At 40.7% G+C, this 27143-nt stretch overlaps 2 protein-coding genes across 7 annotated transcripts in view; one reads left to right on the top strand and one right to left on the bottom strand.

The window, feature by feature from the left end:
- The first annotated feature begins 620 nt into the window (after positions 1-620).
- Positions 621-24790, top strand: slc39a10 (solute carrier family 39 member 10). Of its 5 annotated transcripts, XM_067515907.1 has the most exons (12): positions 3819-3969; positions 4055-4117; positions 8514-8593; positions 10728-11903; positions 12814-12991; positions 18230-18405; positions 18738-18902; positions 19046-19154; positions 19234-19548; positions 20214-20294; positions 22324-22514; positions 22693-24790. In XM_067515907.1, the coding sequence occupies exons 4-12, from the start codon at positions 10749-10751 to the stop codon at positions 22843-22845; spliced, it is 2523 nt and encodes an 840-aa protein (XP_067372008.1). In that variant the 5' UTR covers positions 3819-3969; positions 4055-4117; positions 8514-8593; positions 10728-10748; the 3' UTR covers positions 22846-24790. The 5 variants fall into 5 exon arrangements, with proteins under 5 accessions (XP_067372007.1, XP_067372009.1, XP_067372010.1 ...); XM_067515906.1 differs by lacking the exons at positions 3819-3969; positions 4055-4117 and adding an exon at positions 621-757; XM_067515908.1 differs by lacking the exons at positions 3819-3969; positions 4055-4117 and adding an exon at positions 872-1036.
- Positions 24791-25273: 483 nt separating this feature from the next.
- Positions 25274-27143, bottom strand: part of dnah7 (dynein, axonemal, heavy chain 7) — a 63083-nt gene continuing 61213 nt past the window's right edge. Inside the window, exon 66 of one of the 2 annotated variants that reach the window (XM_067515904.1) lies at positions 25274-25738. In XM_067515904.1, the coding sequence (XP_067372005.1) occupies positions 25532-25738 (207 nt within the window). In that variant the 3' untranslated portion in view covers positions 25274-25531. The remainder of the gene's footprint in view (positions 25739-27143) is intronic. The other variant, XM_067515905.1, reaches the window with a different exon arrangement.

The raw sequence follows: 27143 nt of genomic DNA, 5'->3' as shown, positions 1-27143 counted from the left end.
GTGCTGAGATCAGCAAATATTCAGTTTTCATGTATACAGTGTAATGAATATGTGTGTATCTAATCTAATCACTTTTCGAGTTAAATTCTTGTGAACATTGTGGGCCTTGAACCTTTTGGTGAACCTTGTTAGGGAAACTCCATAACCAAACACTGATTCAGTTGGTTTCAGCTGCATATTCAGCTCTTTCATTTCCTTGTATGATGAGAATCTTGCTTATTCTTTTTTTTTTTACCTTTTGTCCACATTTTATATAGCGAGTTTAATAGACTTTGCCTAAGCTTGAATCAGCCTCATCATGCCTTTACTTACGTTTATCTAAAACTCATTTAGTGTGCAGTCTCGAATACAAATTATTGATTGACAAAAATACATTTGTGGTGCACTGATAGCTTATTATAGCCCAACAAGACCTACGTTTTTACTTAAAGCTGTTTTGAGAATTATAATCTGTATGATTGCCAAACCCACAGAGGATGTGAGAAACACACTTTGTTCTGCGTAATGTTGCGCGGTAATCACTGCTGTGTGAACACCTCTTCTGCTGGTCATATGACAGCCCAGACAGTCTGGCGGAATAAAACGTCAGCGCTACGTCCTCACTGCGCAGGTAACGCAGACTGCTGTTCCGGCTCTGCCTCGAGCTGCGCAGTAGACGTTAGTGAATCTCGGGCCTTTGGTCCGTTGACGTAAAGCTGACGAGATTTTTTTTTTTTGGTACCGAGCGGAGAGGAGATGCACACGGCACTCGAGTGAGGTAACTATATAAAAAGCCGTTCACTATCATTCACTCCCACAACATGGACTCAGGCAGCGTTTGTTGATGTGTGGAGATGTTAGTAACCATTAGCTACATTTGTTAGTGAATCTCAAACGGCATTTGGTGGCGTTGCCCTTTGTTGGCTGACAGCTAATTTCCTGAGTGGGCTGCTAGCTAACGCTAGCTTGTTGAAGCTTGTTGCTTCTCTCTCTGGACTAGCGTCAGCTAGCTTTAGCCTGTCCGACAGCGGCGACTCTTAACAAAACAAATTGGCTGGTAGGCTGTGTACCTGTGTTTCTGGCTACTTTACTGGCCACATTTTGCATATTAATGCTGGTTGTGTATCCGTTTAACTCGGGTGTTTAGTGGCACGTTGCACTCGAGGAAGAGTGGCAAGCACGGACATTGTTGCATTGTACGCACCACGTGTAGTGTTCAAGCCCCCTCGATGTGTGGTGGGCGGAATCGCTGCTTCGCCACCGTAACGTGGATTCAGCCGCCAAAGGGCGACGTAAAATATGTCACTCAAGTTGTCCACCTCGCTTGGGTGCCGCCTTATGGGTGACTCTCCTAACAACGCAACTCTCACGGTCAGTTTATGTTCAAATCAAAAGCAGTCAAAACTTAATAAAACACCATTCCTACTGATTTAATGCAATTCAAAGTGCATTGCTGGAAAGGTTGTTGAAAAGGCGTCACAATTAAGGACAAGCATAAAAATAAAAATAGCTTTCTTGGTCGTAATTAAGTACATATGCGTTCACATGTTACAATGAAATGCGTGCTCTGCGTTTAACCCTTCTCTGTGAGGGGAGCAGTGGGCAGCGCTGAGAGCTAGAAATTAAAAGTAAATTCAACTTGTATATGAATAATAAACAAAATATTTAGCTCAGAAGCTAAGCTTAAAGGGTGGGTTTTAAGTTTGCATTTAAAAATGTGAACTTTTGTTGTTCTGAGACCCTCAGGCAAACTGTTACACTCCAACGGCCTAGAGTTTAAAAGTGCCTCCATAGGTTTGTTCTGCACGAAAGAGGGTCTGAGAGCATTGACCGATTCATAAACTGAAGGCATGTCAGGCACACAGACTGGTGCAAGGCCATACATTAAACACAGGTAAAACAATTATAAAATTGACAGGCAGCAGTTGTTAGGACTTTAAAACAGTTGTAATATGTCCTCTTCCTTCTGGTCCTTGTCAGGACTCAGGCAGCAGAGTTCTGAATCACCTAGAACTAGTTTGAGTTTTTTAGGTAGACCAGAGAGAAGAGCATTGCAATAGTACAGTGTTCTGGATATAAGGCGATGCATTATACTCTCTCATGTGTTGTGGCCATACTTTAGCAATGTTTTTGTGGTGATAAAAAGCAGGTGTTGTGAATAGTCAAAGATGACACCAAGGTTTCTGGCCCATTGGCTTAGTTCTAAAGAATTTAATTTTGTGGCCACTTTGTCTCTCTGAGTTTCAAGAGGTTCTGGATCATTAAGGCACTTATGTCTAAAATACGTTTTAAAAGGGCATCAATAGGCCCAACGTAACCTCACCGTTCCACTTGGGTCCCTCTCCTTCACACATGTATTCTGTCTGTGGCTGAGCAGAGGAATAAGTCTGTGTGCTGCCCCTTCATATAGTAAACCTTGCAAAAAGTTTTTTTTTCCTCTGGGATGTAATGAAGGTTCAAAAATAATATTGCCAGTGAGATTAGGAGACTCTGACCCCTGAATTATAATCATGTGTTTTCTTCCTCTGACAATATCAAATTACTTTGCCATTATATAAACAGTTGGTAGAAAGACATAATTAACTACCACTCTTCTAAAGATGGGAGATGTCAGGTAGAATGCGGATATGCATCCCATCTCTGGCAGTGTTCATCATAACATAGCATAAGTTGCATATATAGATAATATACATACCAAATTATTTAATAAAGCAAGGAGTCTTTCTGTTATTGTTTGGACCAGGGTTAATTTTAGGTGTGTTGCATAATGATGTATTATCTGCTCTTTCTCATAACCTGAGTCTATACCTAATATAGAGAACAAAGAAATGTCAGTCTTTTAGGTTTAAAAAAAGATTCACCTGAAATAACACAATTAGCTGAGGTGTTTACAAGTATATTCATATATGTACAGTACAGGAACCTACCTTTATACCTTTCATGTGGATGAATAATGAACAAACTTAATTGTATTTTAAGGACTGTAGAGATGTCACTCAGCATCTATTATTCGAAGTAAGGATTCAAACTGATATTTAGGCAAATCAAATATAAACCCCCACCGTCTTGAATCTTGTTGCTGACATGGTGTCTTGTGTTTTGTTTTGCTTGCTAAACACTTAATATAGGCCTATTGTACAATATTTAGACAAAGGGGTTTGGCACCTATTTTTGGATTATGCAAGGATACTAAAAAAGCAAATACAATGAACAGAGGATTGTGCCGGTCATGTCCTGGCATGGATCCTTAGTTAAAACCAAATGGTTCTTTGAATTTTCTGTTTAGCTTTTGAAAAGGTTTCTCTTGCTGTATATGGCTGAATTATATTTACAACCTTTATGTTTGTCAATATTCCACTTTTTGTTGAAATTTGTCCTGCAGTATAATTGTGTGGCAGTATTATGTTGTTGACAATCTCTTTATTTGCATGTGCCTCTTGGTCCATGACCATGTCCTAAGCATCTCAGAGGTACAACCACAGTTCTTGACTGGAGGACCACTTGGTCCTCCCTTAAAAACCGAACTTTTATTAGCATGACAGGTTGTTAATCTTTTTTTTAATGTAACCTAACCTCAGTACCTTAGACTACAAATCCACTGTGAAGCTCACTGTTGCTGCCAGCTGCAGGTTTCTAGTAAGAATTTTGTAAACATGGGCCCGGCTGTTTGTTTTACTGCTTACAATGTCCACAATCTGCTCCTCATGTAACACATTCCCACACTGCTACAGATATAGTTTTGTATGCAGAAGGAGCATTTTATACAGCACCTTATAACTATCTTCCTACATTTTTATTTTATTGACAGTTACAAAGAGATTTTTCTATCCCTTATAGACTTTGCTGTTTAATGTCATCAGTGTGATGAGATAAATGTTTGAAGACAACTATTTGAAACACTAATTTGGAAGACCAACAGCTTGCTAGAGCTCGGATTCTTGCAGTATAGAAGTAGAACCAAATCTAGTGAAGCAAACATCTTGCCTAAGGGTAATGTTTAGACATTTCTTTTTAAGATCAGTAATTTAAAAGCTGTTTCTGCATTGAAATGACTGCATCCATGTCACTGTTACAGTGAAAAACAGATAGCACACACAAAGATGCACGTAAAGCGAACCTTCATCTCACCAGCAGCCTGGTAAGTTTGCCCATTATGTTTCTAGTATGACAAGTTGTTCCCCTGTAGAGGTCTTTATATTTAGTTTACAATGGTACACTTGAATATACTTATTTTTTTTAGTGTCTGTACAATGCAATGCAACTTTTTTGAGTTCTGTCTGTAATAGGCATCGCTTTTTGTACAAATGTAGCTTCAACAATTTTGTATCGCTGGAGAAAAAATTCACGTTTACACCAAGGCAATAATATACCTTAGCAATTATACAGATGTCGCCACACACATGGCATAAGTAACTAGTCAGGTGGTTGATCCCTGACACAGCTCCCTGACTGCTCAAACATGCAGACACACACATTCCCTCCCTGTGGCTCCCCCCCCCCCCCCCCCTCCCTGTACAAATTAGTTAAGTCACTGAACTCAAAACCCTCAAAACATTCAAGCTGTTACTTATGTCAGTGCCAGTGTGATTGTATTGGTGTGGCGCAAATGCCTCTGCTTTTGTTGGTTTGTTTCTGACTTAAGGTAAGTGTCATTCTGTGTCTTGCCAAGGTGTCACATCTTTGACACTGTGTGTTCCTCCGCTAATTGTCCTATTTATTGCCTGTTTCGAGTCTAGCCTTGTGGTTTTGCTTGCACTGTGATGAACGGGCTTCCAGGCCACAGAGCATTGGCTGTGCACCTGCGTCTCACCACAGTCATCTGTGGCTGTTTTTCAGTGCCTCGATATAACTCATCGAAGTCAGGACTATATGCAGCATCTTCCATCAGCGATATTTTCTGAATGACTGAATGGCTTAAACCTCCAAAACCTGACCTTGATGTGGTATTTGTTGTCGTGTAAGATTCAGCGCAGTTGTGGCCTTTTCATTGGTTGACGTGGTAACCCACAGCCTAATTTCATACCACAAAGGGATGTTGGATGTTTGTTGAATGAAACCATGTATCAGCCTTGTTTTCTCACATGGACATTTAAAGCTGTTTGGAGAAGCTGAAAATCTGCATGACTTACAGTAAACAGCTTTACTTTTCTCGGTCATTTATTTGTCCTCTAACTCGTTTTGTGACTTTTGTCTTTACCTGCCACCTGTTCTGAGTCTTGTACATTAAGTAGCCTACTGTTGTCAGTGTGGTTGTTTAAAATATAAAGGCTTCTATATAACAGTGACTTTTCCAAGTGCTTCATCCAGGAGACATACTACACAGCCTATGCTAAATTCCACATTCTACATTTTCATGTCAAAATGACTACCTTGATTACAGTTTTTTAATGTTTTGCAGCACTAGCAGGTGGTTGACCATGATATGCCAAAACCACTTGTGTAGACAAAGCTGTGTAGCTAAGCTTCTTTGTGCTTCTTGTGGACAGTTAATCTAAGGTGTAATGGCTACATATTTTGTCTGTCCCACTGTGCAGCTTCACCACTGAGAGTGCGTGCTTAGGAAATGGTGATGGCTACACTGAAAACAGTTAAGAAGCTGTTTTTTTGTTTTTTTTGGTGCATCTTCTATTACTGTGAGCAGAGATGTGTCACTTGATCTTGAGTAACATATCTCTCTTACTTTTCTGAGTCTGACAATATGACAGCAGATGATGGTCCTCCAAGATTTTCATAGACCATCTGCTGCAAGTTGGGTCCATGTGGCAGCTGACGTCTGCCCTCTTGCATCCCTCAGGCCTTAGTAAAAAAAACTTATCAGAAAGTATTTTATGTCTGTAGAACAACTTGTGAACAACTTACTTGTGTAACTCCCCGACTTAATAGCTTAAATCAAAAAGTGAAGGCTTAACAGTTTCTGATGCAACCGTTGCAGCTTTGGGAAGCTGCCTTGCTATTTAAAGATTTGTCACATTTATTTCACGAGCTTGAAATTCTAAACCAATCAGTCACACCATTAACACAACCTCATAGTTTTAATGTTGTACCTCATTGATTCAGATGTTAATTGTGTTAGTTATGAGCCTTCCTGCTAATACAGACCCACACTCTGTCTTTCCTACAGCAATGATAAAACACTATTTTACAGTAAACAATTTATGATATGAAATATTTAAAAGAAAGATGTGATGTAGTTTTTCTTATTTGTCTTAGTGCAGATGTGTTCATTGTTTGCTTTACTAGTTTTCAGGATCAGGATCAGTGGCAAAAACAGTAGTGTATATAATTTCTTCACGTCTAAATGGTTTTGTAAGAGTAAACATGAGCCATTTCTTAAATACCAGAACAAATCTTGGCTTCATCCTACTTTCTGATCCCTTGCGGACACTGACTTGATAGTGTGATGAGAAGGAAGTGTATGGTCATGTGAGGATCATATGAGGCAGCTTATGGGCCAAGTTTTTTTTCCCTTGAGAAATAACAAGGTTCCTGTTATGCACCTGAAAAAGACCTTAAATATTTATATAGGCACAAGTATTTTTTTGAATTAGTTTTCAGAAATTAAATGGATTAAAAGTTTGATATTCAAGGACATACCACATTAATTCTTACGTGATAGTTGTAGCTTGCAAAATGAAAACATTATGATAGGCTAATAGTAATCCCACTTGTTGTGTGAAACTATTTTGATTCACTGGTTTAAATGTCATTATGAAGATTTCTTTTCCGTCATTGGCACATTTTATTAAAATGAAGTCAGGTGTTTGTATTTATGTTTCTAGGGTTTTTCCTAGATTTTTTGAATTTTTAAAAATCAGCAGAAAAATAACCATTTATTTAGACTTCAACGAGACACTTCATCTTTGTCACATGTATCTCGGACATTAGACAGACTTTGAAAAAAATGAGGTGGCATCGCTTTGTAATGAACTCTCCTTTTATTCAGCCTTTCTCTCAGCTGCTTGTTCCTCTCTGCAACCCTATGTTATGTGCTGTTGGAGAAAGCTGGTTAGAAACCTGGTTGTGCTTATGGATGGCAGACAAATTGGTGTTCCCTGTCTACCCCAATTTTGGAAACCAGCATTCCTGTTTACATGGCAGTTAATAAATCTGTTTTCTTGAGAAAGCAGACTGCATGTAAAGCAGTCCATGTAAGCACACTGTACTGATTGAATCAGTTTTAATTCCATCAAGTTGTACTGTAGGGGCATATAAGTGTGTGGAATGTTTTTTTGTTTTTTTTTTGGTCCACTGTTGTTCCTGCTCATCTATGAGAACCTATTGTCTGTGTTAATTGGCTATGAATGGATCTGCTAGTAAAACTTTGGTTAAAGTTTTTATTCATGATTATTCACATAAATGTCCATAGAAAATTGCAGTTAATCACAAATTAATCGCACATATTTTATCTACTCAAGACCTGGAAGGCTCTGGCTCAGTTGGTAAAACAGTCATTCATGATCCCCAGGGTCAGTGGTTTGACTTCTAGGTTTCTCCTGGCCACTTGTCAAAGTGCCCTAGGGTTAGATGCTGAACGTCAAGTTGTCCCTGGTTTATACTCGTTTAAGCTAAATGACTATTTGTAATTTTTAATGCATTAAAAAATTTGGTCACTTGGTAGAATAGGAAAAAATATGTGTTAAAACACTGATTGCTCTTTTATATTCATGTGTCTCAGTAAATTATGACAGTGTGCCAGCATCTGCAACATCAGGACCAAAATAAACTAAAGCATCTTATATTTCTGGCTTCACTGATCAGTGCTGCAGAATGTCACATATATACATTAAAAAAGACCAAAACGGGTATCATTTTTGAGCAGTACCCATTTCAGTGTTGTAGACATTGTTTTCTGCAGTGCAGTAGTTGCGCAGCAGGGTTTTCCGCTGTGTAACGAAGGCAAGTCACATTGCCTGAAATAAGTACCTCCAGGGCTTACCACATGCGCTAACTAATTTCCTGGGGGAAGCAGTGCTCAGCATCCACTCATGAATGACTTAAATAGTAAGTCTCAAATAGGGCGTTGGTATAGTCCTTGTGATTTTATTAAAGACGGCATATTTTATTTTAAGTCCAGCTATCTACGCGCAAGACACACTTTTTATACTGCTCCACTTGTAATAACAGCAGCCCTTTTGGCCTGATACTTCAAAACAAAGAAAAAACACCCCCACAAATGCTGTTTCCACTCAAGCCTTCCCGTAAAACGGCCACAGGTCAGTCAGTGGTCAGTCAGGGCTAATGAGTGAGCATCAGGCAGTAAGTGAGCTCACATTTGACACTTTGTGGGCTCCTGATTTCTAAATGGATTTTTTCAGGGGGGGCCCTTGAAGGCAATGTAGGCTGGTCTGTCTGTGGACGGTTGTTTAAATTTACGTGAATGGAAAGCATTGATTGTAAAGGGCACAAGTAAACATTGTATAATATGTAGCTACAAAATTTCACATCAGTCAGGTTTTTAGAATATTCTACTTGCTTGAATATGTGTATGGATGAAACTGAATTTCACTTGGTTGACCTCTAATATGTTCCCATAGTGCATATTACAGAAGAGTTGGAGAACCCCTTGGCATAGCAGGATCAGAACTGGGGGCCAAGCAGGAGGACACACAGTACGGTGAGTTACCAAGTAATTCCATTTCACTGTATAATGATAGGATTATTTACTTGTCTTCTGCTTAGATAATTTGTGATTAGATCTAAGACAACTGAGGCAAATCAGTTTAGGTAATGTTCTGTTTCCTGCTTTAAAGCCATTTAATAGAAACAAACCGCTGGAGCACTGTGCGTATTAATGTGCGTAACTTTTTAGTTTGGAGTCTTTGTAACACACAATGAAACCACCACACTGAACAGTGATTCTCTTGTTTTCCTTAAAGACCAATCATAACAAAGTTTCTTATCAGGAAAACACAGCAGGCTCTGTGTAGAGGGTGTGCTCTTAAAAATATGTCCTGGTTCTTCCTCCACCTATCTCCTGCGAGGTTCATAGGTCACTGCTGTCTCATGTTTATAAACAGTGTCTCGTCAACAGCCTCAAAGGAGGCTCGTAAGCACTCGTCTTCAACCTTTGAGTCATCATTCACTCTTTGCTCATAACTCATTTTACACACCATTCATTCAAGGGCACACAGTGGTAAGTAGCTTGCAAAGTTAATTTTAAATGAGAGGTAAGTTATTGTTAAGGGAGGGATTTTATTTGATGCCGTGTTTGCGATATTTCCTTAAAATGTGTTAGATTGCGCCTGGTCATGACTGAGACTAGTGGGCCTTCTGTAACTTTTAAACTTGTTTACTGTAATTTGTGCCGCACTGATTGTCTGTGTTTTGTACAAAAAAAACACTGTAATTAAATGCTAGTATTACACGAGCTCCTGATTATGTTATATGGGGAACAACACAGGGGGCCTAATATTCATTAGCTGATAAGCTGCTGTTGTCATGTGGACAATGATCAAGGCTTTAAAGAATAAACAAAGACTCTGTTAGGTATATAATCTTTTCAACTGTGAGCTCTGCAAAATACTTGGTTACTAATGCTGTATCGTTAGCAATCTACTATGTATGATAGATCATTTCTCTTTTTATGGTTTAATAAATAGAGTAAAAACACTGTAAATTAAGGTCATTACCTGTATGTTTGGTTTTGGGGCCCTGGTGGCTCAATGGGTAAAGCATCTTGATGGGATGCAGCAGGGTGAATCCCACCCCACCAGGTTTGGCCCCGCCCCACAAACAAGGGCTTGGTGGCATCCTGAGCCCGTTCAAAATGGGAGGGTTGCGGCAGGAAGGGCAGACAGAAATAAATGTAGTTATGTTATGCTCTTTTTGTTAATGTTGTTCCTACAAGCCTACACTGTGCATGCTGTTGTTAACAGCCTTGACAACTTTGTGAAGTATCTATCACTCTCTTTGTTTTGGACATTTAGCCTAGTATTTGTTGTGTGCACAACACAAATCTATTCCCTCATGATGTGCATGCAGTGAATCTAGTAAAACATTTTTTACCATTATCCAGCAGTGTTCCTCATCTGACCCCTCTTTACTCCTTTCCACCCCCAGCCCTCACACATCAACCACCCACAGGCTTCACAAGAGACCTTATGAGGATCATTTGACTGGAATGATATTGCTGCTTCAGGCTTTTTAGAGCAGAGGAAAACAAGCAATTTGTTACACAAATCTCAAAAGAGAGTTTATTGTGTTCCAGAAGGCTCTTTGTTTCAGTTATCAGATCTGTTATTCTAAGCTAAAGGTAGCAGCTTAGAGGATTCGAATGTTATGTCTATGTGCGGTGTGGAGGTTCATTTTCCATTTCTTTATTAATACAGAATATGTAGGATTCTGCTGACCCTGTTACTCTGTAATAAGATGTCAGTATTTCCTTGCATTATTGATTAACCCTGATTATGCTTTTTTTTTACTGCCACTGTTGATCAGGGATTTAATGACATCAGACCTGATTACTCTTATAACAGCTTTATAATCTTTTTTTATACAAGGCCCCTAGCTAAAAGATACGCCTTTCCCCTTGTGTTCACAAAGGAAACCATGGCTAAATTATCTGAGTGGGAAAAAAAACTATTGTGGTGTGTGCTTTTTTTTTCGACTGTCAGGCCTTTTTGCACACATTTCGCCTTTTTGGGACTTTTAAGCATTTTTGTGATGGAAAACCTATATGACAAAGAAATTATCTCAAGCTAAAATACAAGCTAAAGGATTCTAATTCCGTCATTGTCCTGTTTTTGCAGGGGACCAGAAGTAAGGGGACAATGCGAGTCCACGTGCACACCAAGTTCTGTTTCCTGTGTGTGCTCACCTTTCTCTTCCATCAGTGCAATCGCTGCCATACAGAAGGACACAGTCATCAGCACAGTGGACATCACCATGTCACCCACAACCATACCCACAGTGACCTGCAGATTTCTGAGGCTCCGTATGTGAGAGGAACCACTGTTTCCCCAGAGTCCACAGGACCTGAAAAGGACCCTCTCGAAGAGGAGCAGCGCTTCTATATCCAGGAGCTGTTCAAGCATTACGGCCAGGAGGATCAGCTAGATTTCCAGGGATTTCAGAGTCTGCTTTTTAGCTTGGGTCTGGGTGAAGTGAAGGTTGTAGATGTGGATCACGGGAAGCTGGGCCATGACCATGTAGCCCACCTTGACTTGCTGGACATACAGGAGGGACTTCACTCACACTCATCGACTAATGAAGGGCATGGGCAGGGGCATGGGCATGGGCATAGTCATCCACATCACAAGCCCAGCTCTCACCATCCACAAACACAACAAGCTCCCACTCCATGCAGCCAACAGGCTACTTCTGCCAGTACAGCCGCTGGTGCATCCACAGGCCCTGTCCACAAACACGATCATGCACATGATGTCGATCATGATCACACCGAGTTAGAGAATAATGACCATAAACATTCTGATGTACATGTGCTGGACACACATGACCATGCACATGGCAAAGAGCACAAACTTGAGCAGGTACAGGTGCAATCTAACCACAAGGACTTGTCTTCTCAACCTCACAATGGTCATGTACATGACCAGAGTAATGATCATGTGATACACCCCAGCACAGTCATTCCTCCCATCAACCAGGAACATCTCCTCTCTGATGATTTGGAGCCAACTCGGATCCCTCAGGAGCTGAAGTCCCCTGTTGTCCCCACAGAAAGCCAGTCCAAGAAACCAAGTAAGCCAGCAAGGGTTAAAGGTCAACGGGGAAGAAACAAAACAACTTCTCTTCTCACACTTCCATCTGATGACCATGTTCATGGTCATGGCCATGATCACAGACACAGTCATAGCCATTCTCATAAAGATAAGAGAGAAGCCCCAGGTGGGCCTCCTCCCCCCACTTTGCCAGTGCCTGTCCTATCCGGACATCCAGGTGGATTGTCACATCAGCATGACGAGGTAGGACACTCACAAATTAGCTGTTACCTAGGGATTAGCATTTTGAATTTACAGTATGTCTTAGTAGTCATTTGTGAAACCAAGTCCTAAAGGAAGGTCTCTTTCTAAATAAATCAGATTTTCGTCAGTGCCCGCAAAGAAATCTAAACAAACAGTGAATTGCCTTTGTTTACATTTTCTGTCTGTCTATACGTCACTTATATTAATTTATTTGTCTGTGCAGTACACCTCTATTGTTGTCCCAGAAAAATTAAAGACACATCAGCCAGACACAAAATCCACTGGATGATGGGTTTTGTTAATTAAAAAAATGTGGTGGAAAACTTTTGAACAACTGTTGCCCCAGAAGCTCAGATTTGCCATGACATGTAAAGCGGTCTGAAGTAAGCCAGTCAATCAAGAATGCTATATATCTCCTGGAGGAATTAGTTGATTCAGAGCTTCTTGGGCAACATTTGCATAAAATTTTTCCACCAAGCATTTAGAATGAAGAAACATTGTGTCTTTATTTGATGTGTCTTTATTTCACTCACAATGTTTAGGCGACTATAGTTGTCTATGGAAAAGTCAAATACCCTAATCCAGGTTGGCTTGAAAGAAATGTCCAGGTTGTTTCCTTTAGGTACAACAGCTATATTAACTTGGATTATAACAACATTTTTCAGAGAATGATTTAATTACCACAAAAACTTTCCAACTTTATTCCGTTTGCATTTTATACCTCACCCCACACCCTTTGAATCCTAAAAAAAACCCAGCAAATCTCCTGCACACTTATAATCGTTTCATGTTTAGAGTGTTTGCAAAGCCAGACATTTTTGTGACATATCCTTTCCAGCATGAAAGTTTAATGCTCATGATCAGCGATTTCCACATGCCATACTGACTTTTCTACTGTTTCCCTCTCCAGTGTTTGAACCTTACTCAGCTCCTCACCTACTATGGCCTAACTCCTGAATCACTCATCTCCCCCAGCCAGTTCACCTATTTGTGTCCAGCTCTGCTCTACCAGATAGATCGTCGCGTCTGCATCCGCCATTACCACCAGATGGATGTTGAGCAGAAAGCCTTGGAGCCCGTTAGTTCCCGTAAGAGCCAAGTATCTTCTTCAATATTTTTTGAAAGCAACAAACTAAATATTCAGCGTCAGCCAAATCACTACTAAGAGCCCACTGTAAAGCACTTGAGACCTCACTTAAGGTCTTCCAGTACCAGTCAGTTAATAAAATGCTATATCTTTGTTTTGGATATTGCTTCACTTTTCTGCCAGGTATTTTGTACATTGAGAATATAAAGGGCAGGAAAAGGCACCATTTATCCTGATTATGCATGGTAAAAGGTTGAAGGTTGCCCAAAGTGCAGAAAGAGCCTGCAGCTCTTGACCTAACCAGTGCACTACACACACATCCTGACAAACCAAAGGGTTTTTGGTGTGCTTGTGTTAATATCACCCACACTAACTTTCAGTTGATCTAGAAGTATTTATTTCAAGTTCACATGTTTGTTTTTTCCCACATTTTTAACTGTAGAAGAAAGTGTTTAGATAAGATGTTCAACAACTGATTTCTCACTGCAGAACAAAGCAGGCAGACATACTGCTTAGATATGGCCATTGTTATCCTGTGTACTCTCACTGACATTTTTGTCAGAGTCACTGACTGGATCCATTATTTATACAGTGTATCAAGTAACAGTCGTACGTACAAAATGTGGAACACAATGCAACCTGCATGTGTTTTCAGCTGATCTGTGATTTGGAGTCAGACTAAATATTACGGTGAAATCATTCGAACAATGAGTGTAATGTACTTTAGATGGTAAATTTACAAAACAAAAACTGAGGTGAAGCTCTTAAAACTTATTTTCCCTGTAAAATGCAGCGAAGTACAGGTCTAGTCATAAGCATTTGTGGGGGAAAAAAATCAAGTATAAGTCATTGTTTTATTTTATCTGGTGCTATCGGCAAGAGGAAACAGTTTTCCTTATATAAATGGGAAAACCACAAGGAGATCACCATAAACCACTGAATTCATTGAGTAATGTGATGCTATCAGGATGTATAACCTGGAGCTGCTCTCTTGGAGAGGAGTGCAAGACCTGAATAACTCAATGTTTATTTAAACTAATCTAACCAAATTTTATAGTGATGATGATAATTTGAGGTGAGTCAGGCAGGGAAACCATTATCCTCTGGGTATGCCCTGTATTGTTGGTTCCATCTTTCCTCATTTTCTGTACACTGATAGAGCAGTCAGTCTGTGGTTGAGGACTTTTTTTTTTTCTTTCTCATTTTCTGCTAGCTAACACTCGGAGAGTAGTTTGATCACTTCCATTCATTAAAAAAAAACAACTGGATATTGAAAGTCACTGCCAGTATCTTGTATTATATATAAATATATATATATAATATATAAATATTATATATAAATATATATTATATTTAAGGTTCTTGTATTTCCACACCACCAATGCTTAATTAACTTGCAGATGAAACAACAGACAAGATGTCACTGAATGTGTGTTTCCTGGTTCTTGTCGACTCTGTTTCACCTTGTGCCAGTGAATGCGTCAGTCTGATCCCATCACTCTGCTGTGGATGCATGTAGGTCACAAAATAAGAGTTCACTTTTTCTTTTTTCTTTTTTCATGTCCACAGGGAGAAAGTTAATATTTGAATGAATAGATGGTCAATTTGCCATATCACACCCAGCTGTCTTTAATACTGGAGCAAATCAAGTGATGCTCTGATTGAGGATCATTGACTCCTTTAACTGCAGCACTTTGATATGTGTTAGGCGCTTTGCCTCCATGACAATGTGTGCCCTTGCTGTTAAATCATTTCCGTTGCCATGGCAGTGAACTATTTTGAAATCGCAGAAGGAACTAATTTGTGTCCTTTTTATGGCCCCAATTTGTTCAAAAAGACATATTCAATATTTCTAAATTAAGAATCTTTAGAAAGAAAACTTCGAAATAAAACAAGCTGAGAGCTGAGCTATAAAGAATAGAGGTCAGTGTGAAGCCCTGCTCTTTGTAGCTTTATGAGAATGCAAATAATAAAACCACAGTGTTTTATCGTTAATGAGTTACAGATTGTGAAATAAAACTTGTAAGGCTATAAATGCTTGTTACAAATCAAACCAGGACCAGTACTCACATTTCCTTCACGCAGAAATAGCAAACCATAGAACAAGCTACAAATCTTTGAAGCTTTTTCTTAGGATTTATGTGTTATGGTTCAGTATGTGAGTCACTGCACACCTGGAATGAAAATCACTGCGAACCTGTATAATAATAAGTTGAAATATTTTTCATTTGCTGCATTGTTACATTTAGTTGTTCTCTGTTATGCCGACAGTGTAATTGGACTTTAGTTGTACTTTTCACTTTAAGTTATGTAAAGTAGGAGGGAAGCTGAAGAGCTGTCACTAAACAATGGACAAAATGGCAAGTGAGGGGTCACAAGATGTTCTGCACAAACTGAATTTATTGTTAATTAGAGGCAGAAAGTGCTGTTTTTATGAAGGGAAAAAAAATAATCTTAGCTGCAAAAGTGTTGTGCACACTTGGGATGGAGTAACACATAGCAGCAAACACTTAAATTCAGCTGTGAGATTGCTGGAATTCCCTAAATGTATGCCCTCTTAAATCTTTAATTATTAAACACACACACCACCTGTATCACTTGTGCCTCAGGCAGCAGTGTGCCACCACTGAAAACAGTCATAAAAATGGTAATGGCCATGAGGAAGAGAGTGCGAACAAGTCAAAAGGGCAGGAATGGCTCCTCATTAGTGGAAAACTTGAGGCAATGGATTCTCCGCAGTGGTGCACCAGGACCCAACCACAGACGTTACCACACGACATGGAGCTACTTCTCATTTGCCTCCTGCTGGCATCCATGGGGGAGCTCAGAAAATTTGTAGTTTGTTTCTTTCTGGGTCCCACTTCCCTGTCTCTTTGCACTGTGCCAATTAGGAGAGCCTAAGCGACACCCTGGGCCATTTCTCTAAGTCATAGCTCACAGGAGATGCTTAATTGGAGAGAAGACACAAAGCAGTGGGTCTCCTTCTCCTCTCTTCCATTCCCTTACCACCGCCTTCCCTTTCCCTCACCCAGCCCCCTGCCCACTTTTACCTCCAAAACCACAACAGCATAGAGGTAATGAGAAAGAGAAGTAGATGAGCTGCATGAGTGTGAAGGATCTTCAGCAATGTACTGTCGGACTGATGTGCAGGTGCCTCTCAGGGTTACACGATGTTCTGCCTGATGCAACAAATAAGAAAGCAGTCAACTGTAGCACTTTTACTCATGTAAAGCACATTGAAAATGGCTGACAGTACAATGAACAGTAAAATGAGAAAAGGAGGTTTGTTGAAGTCTTTTTACAAACTCTCAGGAGAATTATCACAGTCACCTTCCTGGTGGCGAGACTGCTGGTTTTTGTCTGCTCCTTAAAATATAACAATGAGAGGAACTTAGATGTTGACATTGTTTGTATCCTGTGTTTATTCCATTTTCACATAAGGAGATATTATTTCTGCTTTCCTTCAAAGATAAAGATTTTAAACTTCTCCTTTTTAACATTTGAAATGTCTCTGTACTGTTTACATTTAGAAATAGGGTTGCAAATCATTGCATTTGTTTTTGCTTTTTTTACAATTTACACAACGGGGTTTGATAATTGTCAGAGATTCTAAACTGGTGCTTTATCGTTGCTTTGTGTTTTTAACATGACTTCAAAGTGACCTTTTTGCATTTATATGCATATGAAAAATTGTGTTGGTGGATTCTTCAGACCGCTTTGGTTGAGAAACACTAGTCACATGGGTTTGAAAAAAGTAATGTCAGAATATTGGTACCTGCCTTGAGCCTTAAAAGAAAAACGACAAGTTTCAGGTCTCTTGCACCAGCTCTGTAAATGTACAGCATACAGACAAGTGACAATACAAGGAAAAGGGTTGAATATGTTGAGGTTCAGTTTGGTTAGATCAGAATGAAAATGATCCCCTAAGACACCTCAGCCACCTGATTTATTTTGTTAGTTTCACAGCATGCATGTAAACCTGAGATGAGACTCAGGGTTTAGGGAGCAAGCTAACTAAAAGCTAATGACAAATAGCTATGTAATCAGCACTTACGCATCAGTGTCTGCCTCTTCAGTGAAAATAGTTCCCGCAGGAGGAACTCCAGCCTCCTCTTTTTGAGTTCAGAGACTGGTGCCTGGGGAGGGACTGTATTTTTGTAATGTTTTTTAATGCTACAGCTGGGTAATGGGACAGTAACAGCTTGATTCAGTCTCTCTAAAGACCAATCTGTCAGGAAGACGTGTTTCAGAGCATCTCTTCACAAGAGACGCCACCTGGGGACGATTAGATGAGCAGGGGATGTGTGTCTGCCAACGTGATTTTACTGTTATTGGGAATATTCTCCTCTGGCTCGGTCTCAGCTCTGTTACTTATGTTTATGTGAATTCACCTCTGTCTGTGCTCGGTAGTTTGCATTGACCAGTTGGGACGCAGTATTAACAAAAGAAATACTACCCTGAAAAGTACAACATTAAACAATAACAATCTAAAAACTGCTAAATTGTTCAGGGTGTTTATTTTCTATGCTTCTGGTACTATATTTACGGAGCATTAGTTGAGTGTGTTGTGACAAGCTTCAGAAAAGCTTCACTGAAGTCAGTTGACTGTGAGATGTGCATTACATGCATGCTGTGCTTCTGTCAATAGATGTCCTACAGTAGAGTTGAATGTCAGTGAACAACCCAGCATCATTTCAGCAAAAACACCACCAGCTTTGGTGTGACATTGAATTTCATACTACATTAAACATTTTGTCCTCTGTGACGAAAGAATCATAAACTTCATCTCACTCGCTGCTTCACAAACGCGTCCTGGATTGACAGCCAGACTGACACTTTAAACGATGGCGTACCTTTCTGACTTCTCTCCTGCGTCCTGTCTCGTGTCTGCAGCCTCCAAAGAAAAATGAGGCGAGCCCAATTCTGCTGAAATGTCACTTCACGTTTTTAGCTGTAGGCATCGTGTGTCATCACAAGGACACATGGATTGAAAGCTTCTAAAGGATCATTTCCTTCACGTGTGAACTGGACGGGAAAAAATGCATTCAGCCAGCAAATGATTGTAAAGCTGCAGCTGTTAGTTTAGTTATTATTCTAAAAAAAGAGAGTTGGCTGCCATTGAATTCAACTATACTGCTCCTGATTGTGTAAATTTGGAACCTGAACAGTGTATCTACATACTTATTTTAAACTACATGTAAATACTTGTTCTTAACCTCTTGTCTGTCCCTGTCTACAGTGTGGGTCTGGCTCTGGGGCTTCGTGTCCATCACCATCATCAGTCTCCTGTCACTAGTGGGCGTGGTACTTGTGCCCATCCTCAACCAGTCTTGCTTCAAGTTCCTGCTCACCTTCCTGGTGGCGTTAGCGGTGGGCACGCTCAGCGGTGACGCTCTCCTTCACCTGCTGCCTCATGTGAGTACGACAGCCTAAAGTGACTTGTGCAAAGGGGAGTAAAATGCTTTTATAGAGCAGTTAAGTGTGAAGTGTTCTGTCTTTTTATGCCAAGAAGTTTGTGCTCTTGTCATCTCCTTCCACTGGGGCACCCTCACAACCATGTAAATGTGACAAATGTAGAAGGTGTCAAACGAATGGCGTTAAGAGCAAAACCATGTCATTATGTTCTTTCACTTAGTGGTACGAGGCATCAGGAAATTGATCTGACAAGGAGATAAAGTCTATGTTCTGATAAATGTGTTGTCCTTATCTGACTCTCGTTCGTCATCTGTTCCTTTCTCTGTTTTCAGTCTCAAGGGCAGCACGACCACAGCAATCCCGGGACAAGCCACGACACTGATCTGGTAGCAGCGTTTGATGGAGTGTGGAAAGGGCTAACAGCGCTGGCCGGCATCTACCTCCTCTTCATCATCGAACATTGTATTGGCATGTTTAAGCACTACAAAGACCAGGGGGTAAAAGAAACATGACCTGGTTGTAGACAGTGGACTCAGCTGAAGCTCACAGTGACAGAGCTTTGAGCAGCACTATTTCTCACATGAAGCTGCTTTTTTTTCACTTCTGTGAATAGAAAATAAAATTGTGCCTATGTTCACAGGGTCTGAAGAAGACAAGTGAGGAGGGCAAGATTGGCAGAAAGTTGTCGGATCACAAGTTAAATCGACGCTCAGATGCGGAGTGGTTGCACCTAAAGCCACTCAATGAAGGTACATGTATTCGGTCTTCACATCAGCTTACGGCCTTGTCTCTGTGGCTGTCTCTTTTAACCGCCCCTGTCTCTACCAGATCCTGACAGCACGAACATCTCCTGTGACAACGGTCACAACGACACGCAGCTCACCGTGCTCCAGACACCCAGCTCTCCCACCTACAAGACACCGCTAGCACCCACAGAACAGGACCAGCAGACACCCGCCAAGGAGAATGGATGCAAAACGAAGCAGCACGGCCACAGACACGGACACTCGCACGGCCACGGACATTCTCATGACGGGAACTGCCACTCAGACCAGGAGATGAAGGATGCTGGTATAGCCAGCATAGCCTGGATGGTCATCATGGGAGACGGCATGCATAATTTCAGTGACGGCCTGGCTATAGGTAACCAGTTCTGAGTTTGTGTCTTATCTGCAGGAAAACCACCAACCAGTGTTGGTTTTAGCACTAAGGAATTTAGTGGCACCGATTGAGCCCGTCATTAGTTAATAGACCTACATTTCTTAAATTAATAATTTTTAGCTTGTGTTGCCAAAAGTTGATAGCATGACATTTTAGTTTGGTGAAATTAAAACGTCTGGAATTTTATTTTCAAATTAACGTACAATCAAATGACAATTCAGTCTGAATTTCCATGCTGATTTATGACTCGTCAGTTTAGTGGAAGAATTCTGTGAGCTCAGTGTACATTATGCTACTTCCACTGTTATAACATGATAAATAGCTTGGGTATATTTCTCAAAATGTTCTTATCATGTCAAGATTAAGATGAAAAGATTAACACCAAACAACACCTTTACTTTGTTCAGCCTCTACAAAATTTCAAGTGTAAACAGAGTGAAGTGTGAGCTTACTGGAAATGTGGTGCCAGACTTTTTTTGCTAGGAGCTGGTCTATGACTAGCTCATCTTATTTCCATTCCCGATGCTAAGCTAGGCTAAATCCACAGTATAAGAGTAGTCCACACTGTATCTTTTTCCTGGAATACTACTAAACTATTTCAATAAGTTTGCACATGTTTCTCTGACACTGTGATCCTGTCTCTACAGGAGCAGCATTCAGTGCAAACCTGACGGGAGGCATCAGTACATCCGTGGCTGTTTTCTGCCACGAATTACCTCATGAACTTGGTAAGTGGAGCGCACTAAGAGGGTGTGTGTGTGTGTGTCTCTGGATAAAATACTAAATAAAACAAAAAAACAGCTAAACAAAGCAATTGATTTTCTTTGCACATACACACTTCCTTAATTCACTGTGGAGAATGAAGCAGTTTTTCACATAGTGATAATCACTGCTTTTTTCACTTCATCTAAAACTTTCATCTGACTCACATCTCAAGAGCCTCTGTCCCTCCAAACCTGTTAAAAACCCAGAGATGTCAATAATCATCACTCTTCCCTTCGTTTCACTTAAATGTACTTTTTTTTTGCCAGATTAATGGCTTTGTGTCTGACAGCAGCGAAATTGCTTGTCACCGTGTCTGTCATTGAAGATGATGCACCATGCCTGGCACACATTGTTCAGTACAGTCTAACCCATAAAGACGGTACAGCTGCCAGTTGGTTCATTTGCATTCAGATCAGTTCTCTTTTCCCCTTTTGATTCAGTTTGATTCAGCAAAAGTGAGCAGTTTTATTTCCCTTTGCTCTGCAGCGCTCTCCTCTGCCTGTTTGTTTATAGTAAAGGGAAGAGGTGGTGGGAGCGGGGAGAAAAAAGCCAGACAATGGGGCCATCCACAGCAGATCAGTACTAATGATGTGTCTCGTATCAGTGCTGCTCTCATGCCTCGTTTATGTGCTTGATGAATAGAGCAGTGTTGATTATTGGCAGAGTGAACTGGTGAATAATAGGTTATGTTTGTCTGCCCCCAAGTGCCAAAACATCTGCTGTTATTGGCTGTATCTACAAGGCTTCAGGATCATATAGAATAAGAGCTTGAGCTTTGATTTTGCTCCAGCGTTTTGGTCTCTTTTATCGCTATTTTTACTTGTTTGTACTCAAGCTTCCAGATGTCTAACTGCAGCACGAGTCCTGTCTCAAGCGACACATAAAGATTTGCGAGATCAGTCACTCTCTCGCTGTGTAATTTCAAATTTCCTGTTGATTTGATGCTCTTCAGGAGCAGTGGTTGTCCTGCCTTCACCCCCGTCGGGCCGCTTGTCAGGCAAACCCAGCACTTTGACAAGTGAACCTCTCAGCTCCTCCTGAACACAAAAGCCATCCCCAGACTGGCAGCTGGATGGCAAAGATGACAATTATGAGGGTTCTTTAACCACCCAGAGTGAAGCTAATTGGCATTGATGGGTGTGTTAATTGCGGTAGATGAGGCGGCGGCAGGCGTGTCTGAATGTCGGAACGATTGGAAGTGGGACTGCAGGAAACGCCACAGTGATTTGAAGAGGGGATAAGAAAAAAAAAAGCCATTGAAGTGAGGTGTGTATGGACGGTCTCTCTTTCATTCCCCCCCCCCCCCCTTACTCTGGCTTTGATTGATGGATGAGTGCAGAGTGGTAATATATTCATTGTGGTAATTAGCGAGGAAAAGAGGCCGCTTGTTACACGGTGCAGGAAATGTAGGCCACCCTCCTTCTCAGTATTCATCTCTCTTTCCAAATCCAGGGCGTTTCCGCTGAGACTTGGGCCTCTTCCCGCATTTGGCCCAGCAATGATTGAAGAGGGTAGCAAGGCTACGCCATGCATATGTAATCATAAGCTTATCAGAGGGGAGTTAAAGACATATTTCTTAGAAAGAGCAGCTCTTGCTCTGCTTTTCACCTACTTGGACTCGGATAGCAGTACAGCGGCAGATGTGTGGGTATGACTTTGTTTTGAACAAGTTCACCACATCACTGAAAGGAGTCAGAAAAGAGCGGAAACACACACCCACACACACACACACACACACACACACACACACACACAGCATATGTGCCAGGCAGAAAAGTGCATGTCACTTTATAAACTGTGGACTCACTTGCTGTCACTGTTGCAGCATCACACTTCATGTGACTTTTTAGCTTCCATAAACAGCTTGCAAACGGATAAGAATCCTTCCTAACACTAACATGTTGAGATATACAGTCTGTGCTGTAATGAGATTCAGATGCATTTCAACGGCTGTGATAGAGTTAAAATGAGTGTCTCTCTCCTGGCTGACAGGTGACTTTGCGGTGCTGTTGAAAGCTGGGATGACAGTAAAGCAGGCCATTGTCTACAATCTGCTGTCCGCCCTCATGGCCTACGTTGGCATGCTGATTGGCACAGCTGTGGGCCAGTACACTCACAGTGTCACCAACTGGATCTTCGCCGTCACAGCTGGCATGTTCCTTTATGTGGCTCTGGTGGATATGGTAAGTAGGCACGTTGCACTCGACAGCCCCAGAGTAATTATTGTCCCCCTCCAACAACATCAGTGTAACTTTCTGTGTCTCCTCGGCCAGTCAGTCCACTCGTCTGCCTCCTGATCTGCAATGCTAATTTGAGCAAGTCTGTCTCTGATCCCAACTGGTTACTTTGTCTCTTTCGTAGCTGCCAGAAATGCTTCACGGGGACAGTGAGGACCACAAGCGCTGCCAGCTTGGACACTTTTTTCTGCAGAACCTGGGCATGCTGACCGGGTTTGGCATCATGCTGCTCATTGCCATCTTCGAAGACCGCATCGTTTTTGATTTTGGCTTTTAGTAGAGGAGAGCTGGATCTGTCAGTGTTGTTCATTTTGGCCTTATCATGCTCAGTTCACAGTTTGTAGGCTCAAAGTCTTGCATGCAGTGTGACTCTCGTTCATGGCCCTTGCCTCCATTCAAAATGTGCAGCGGCCGCTTTATGCATATCTCATGACTCTGCTACTGATGTTTACACTCTGCTCCTCCATCGCCCCTCCTCTGTCAATACTAATCTGTTTGCTCCTGTGAAACAAAAATGAAGCCAAACGAAAGAAGCACTCCACCCAGAAAACATCTCCTCTGCTGTAAACCAGCGAACTGCATCTAAAAAAAAAAAGAGCTGATATTGAGGTGGTGCAGGACGCGTGTTCCCACGGAGACACAGCAGTCATGGCCCAGCAGCTCACCGCCTATCCATCATCACCTGTTGTTAGCGTGTTGCCGTCGTACCCCTCCCGCGTCTTCATCTTTTATCCACCCTGTGCTGTGTCCCATCATCCGTGCCTCCTACATCTGTGGTGTGTGTTCCACCCTCCATCTATCATCAACTTTGGATGTCATCATACTGTGTATCAAACACATTGGCCCTCTGTGTGCCAAGCTCTGGCCACTGGTGCATCACCACAGCTGCACTTCACACGTCACGTTGTCCTTACAGAGACACAGAGACTGGCTTAGCTAGCTACTACATCAGGAATCAACCCTTTAGCTCATATTGCTTCCTCAGAGTTGAGTTGTCTCATTTTTTAGGATTAATAAACCTTTGTGGTTTATAGTGATGCCTAATACTGCTGCCAAAGCTTCAATCGTTTAGCATTATTTATTAATCAGCGCTTTTCTTTTGTTGAGCAACTCGATGCAAATGTCTGGCCATTGTTTTAAGGGTTTCAAATCTATCTTTTTAAGAATCTGCAGCTTCAAAATGTGAATCACAAGTTATTCGTTGTGATCAGTATTGTAATTAACTAGTTTTAATGAGGGTGCGTCATTGAGTTCCAGGATGGTGCTTTCCAACCAAACTCCTCTGCAGTGGGACATCAGTACAGTAGGAGGTGAAGTTGTCGCACTTGTGTAGCTTTCTTGTTGTACTGTAAATACATAAGGTCCTCTTAGTGTCAGTATTAGTGCTAGAAGCAAAATTTTGTTCCTGGTAAGAGTTTAGAAAACTGTACCTGTCAAAGAATCACTTAACATCCTGACAATCAGTAGAAGAGACAGTAGTCTTAACAGAACAATGTACCGTGTTGTCTAAAATGACAGTGCTCCCTGCACTTGTAATGGACAATTAACCCAAGTTGTAAAAGTTATTATTATTTCTTTTTTTTTTTTTTTTTTTTACAAGCATTCCACTTGTTTGTGGGTGTGTAGATTGTAGTGACTCATTGTAGAGACTGTGCCAAAACTGACCCGACTGTGGCATTTCAGTGGCCAGTGCTTGACTCTGCACCTCCCCAACATTCCATTGGCTGTTCTGCAGTTTACACATCAAGCTGGCCTGCTTAGCTTCAGCTGCCGGAGCACACAGATAATGTGTGTGCGGCTTCATTTATCCTGTCACTGTGTGACATCCATCGTCTATGTCTTAACTGGCTGTAAATCATTGTTAGTCACATCCAAACTCGTGTTGTGAATCTGACTGGATCATGCATGAAGTATGAGCTAAACAGTTCAGACATCATGTTGGGAATAAAAATTGTCATTTCCTGTACTACAAAGTTAAAACATTGACAATCTTTGTTATGTTTTAAACAGTGTGAAGATCTTTGGGGCGTAGTGGAACTAATGTTTGGGAAGTAGCTGTTAATAAATATAGTCAGATGTATCTTTACTGGCATTTTATAATTTTTCTGTTGTTTAATTTTACTAAAATTAAATAAGCTATCTTTATAATATTTAGTTCACAATATTCTGTCATTTCGTACATTATTGATTTGGACTTTTTTAAAAAGTCTTTTTTTTTTTTTAGTCAGTATTTATCCTGAAATACTTGTGTAATTTAAATCGATTGTGCTGTCAAATGTTTGCTAAAGACCTAGTGACACTTGAGAGTCTATGCCCCAAAGATGTTTCTTCACTATTTCAACTGAAAGTCCATGATTGTTCCAATTTTTGCTTTGTCGTGTGTGTGTATATATGTTTAATATCCTGGATAGAAAAAGTAAAATGTGACATCTGTGTTGTTTGCCTGTCTGTTCATTCTCCCCAATATGAAGTAAAATAAACTCTGAAATCCTAGATTCTGGATCTTTGATTGAGAGAGGAGCACAAATCCTCAACAGCATAACATGTCTATACAGTAAGTAACGCTTAACACAGTAAAGCTCAGTGAAAGAAAATTTCTACTCTTGGCTATCGAGCTTGTTTAAAGAACTCAACATAACATGGTAACATGTTATCAACTGAAGTAGAAAGAAATTGGACTAACTGTTCATAGAGAAAATCTTTATGCAAACCCATAATCAAGTAACTTAAATATAATGAGCTGTAGTTGATTCTTGATTAGATGTCTATTCTCACTGCACCTTGCTGTTACTAAACAGTACTTCATTACAAAGTACTGGGACTAACTGTTACCTAATTATTACTTTCCACTGCATCCATGCAAATTGCTGTGTGAAAAGCAACGGGACTGTGTTTTTGCTTTTTTTTTTTTAATTGCCTGTAAGAATTTTTATAATAAACACAGGTGTAAAGCAAAGCAGCAACTAGGAGCTGAGCTGACAGAGCAGGGCGACCCCTCGTCTGATCCAGTGCTCAGCAGGAACATCAGTGTTGAGCGTCATGGCAATGACATAGTTGGTGGAGTGGCCGGTGGTTGACAGGGTGCCGCGCCGCTCGCTGGTCTTGTAGACGGGCACCACATAACACATCCTCTGAGGAATGTCCTGTCGCTTGACAGGCTTCAGCCACATCTGACAGAGGGAGAGGGACGAGGAGAGACGCGTTACAGTGGGGCCGACAGTGAGCATCACATAATGTGATTTAGACATGTAAGCTGTGGCAGCCATGTTTGCCTATTCTTAGTCACTATGGCAAACTCAGAATCTTGGAATAGTACAAAACTAAAGCTGGCTGGTGAAATTTGGTTTGCCTCCGCTGATGAGCGACAAAGTTTTATTTAAAGACACAAAAGGAGTATCACACATTGTATTTAGGGTCAAAAGAGAAAAGCTAAAAATGTTTAGAGTAGAATATAACTTCGATCTCAATCTCAAAACAACAACCTTCAAAATGTAACTTTGGGGACATAAACATAAAAATAATAGCATTAACAGGGAAGAGTCCCTTTGAGCTATGAAGAAGTCTTGGTTATGCAAAAGGGATAAACTGGGCCACTCAAAAAAAAACACAACAAAAACACAAAAGCAGTTGCAGCCAGAAAAGTACTAATCTGGTTCCATAACAGGCGCCTCTGTGAAGATTTGCATTTCAAAGCCAGCTCGGATGTTGTTTTTTTTTTCTCCTCCACAAATAATAAACACATTTTTAATTAAGTTCTGGTCTTGTCAAAAAATGATTCTGTTAATAACTTGCCCTGCAATGTCTGAATATTAAAAAAGTCAGTCTCGTGCATTATTCATAATCACTGAATGCACTGAAGACGAGAGAAAAGAGGAAAAGGAAAACTTGATCAGTCCTTGCTCTTAGCCACTAGCACTGTTCCATCAGTCTGTCAGCCTACTTTCATAAACCATATCAAGCTCTGTTAATTAATGAAAGGATGAGAAAGCATAGGAGCCAAGCTTCCTACAGGCGGAAGGTAAAAAAAAAAAGAAAAAGAAAAAACAAAGAATAGTGCTGAAGCTGCTACTCTGTGTTGAGTCCAGAGAACAAGGAGCTGTGAACATCCTCCAGAGTAGAGCTGCAGCTACAGCATGGTGCCTGTTCTCCATTTTCTCCTCTGAGACGTGCAATATTGGTCTCAGATTAAAAAAAAAAAAAAAAAAAATAGCTTTTGGGGGTTACAAGCTGAATAATGATGGAATCCGTCCCGTTTGCACAATTTGATATGAGGAAAGATAATATCACTGTACAGTGCCTGTGAGGGATCCACAGACACACAATCAATAAACCGCCTTCTCTGTTTCTTTTCACTGGTTGCCTGTAGGTTTTTCACTAACCACTATTTCATTTTATCATCCGTCATCTTACACTAAGAGTTAGTTATCTTTGCTGAGGTGTCACACCCTAAAAGATATAATGTAGCCCAACACATTTCTCTCAACATAGTTGTATTTTCAGTTGAAAAGAAAAAAAAAAAGCTGCAGTTTAAGTCCAACTCTTTTACTGCATCAGATTAAAAAAATGCCAATTTTG

The sequence above is a fragment of the Channa argus genome, chromosome 9, assembly GCF_033026475.1.
Source record: "Channa argus isolate prfri chromosome 9, Channa argus male v1.0, whole genome shotgun sequence".
Taxonomy (NCBI): domain Eukaryota; kingdom Metazoa; phylum Chordata; class Actinopteri; order Anabantiformes; family Channidae; genus Channa; species Channa argus.
This window is presented reverse-complemented; position numbering and strand designations above follow the sequence as displayed.

Coding starts and splice junctions, on each gene's coding strand:
- slc39a10 (XM_067515906.1), top strand. CDS start 10,749: ATGCGAGTCCACGTGCACACCAAGTTCTGTTTCCTGTGTGTGCTCACC. Junction 11,904..12,813: donor TGTCACATCAGCATGACGAG/GTAGGACACTCA, acceptor TTCCCTCTCCAG/TGTTTGAACCTTACTCAGCT. Junction 19,155..19,233: donor CCTAAAGCCACTCAATGAAG/GTACATGTATTC, acceptor TGTCTCTACCAG/ATCCTGACAGCACGAACATC.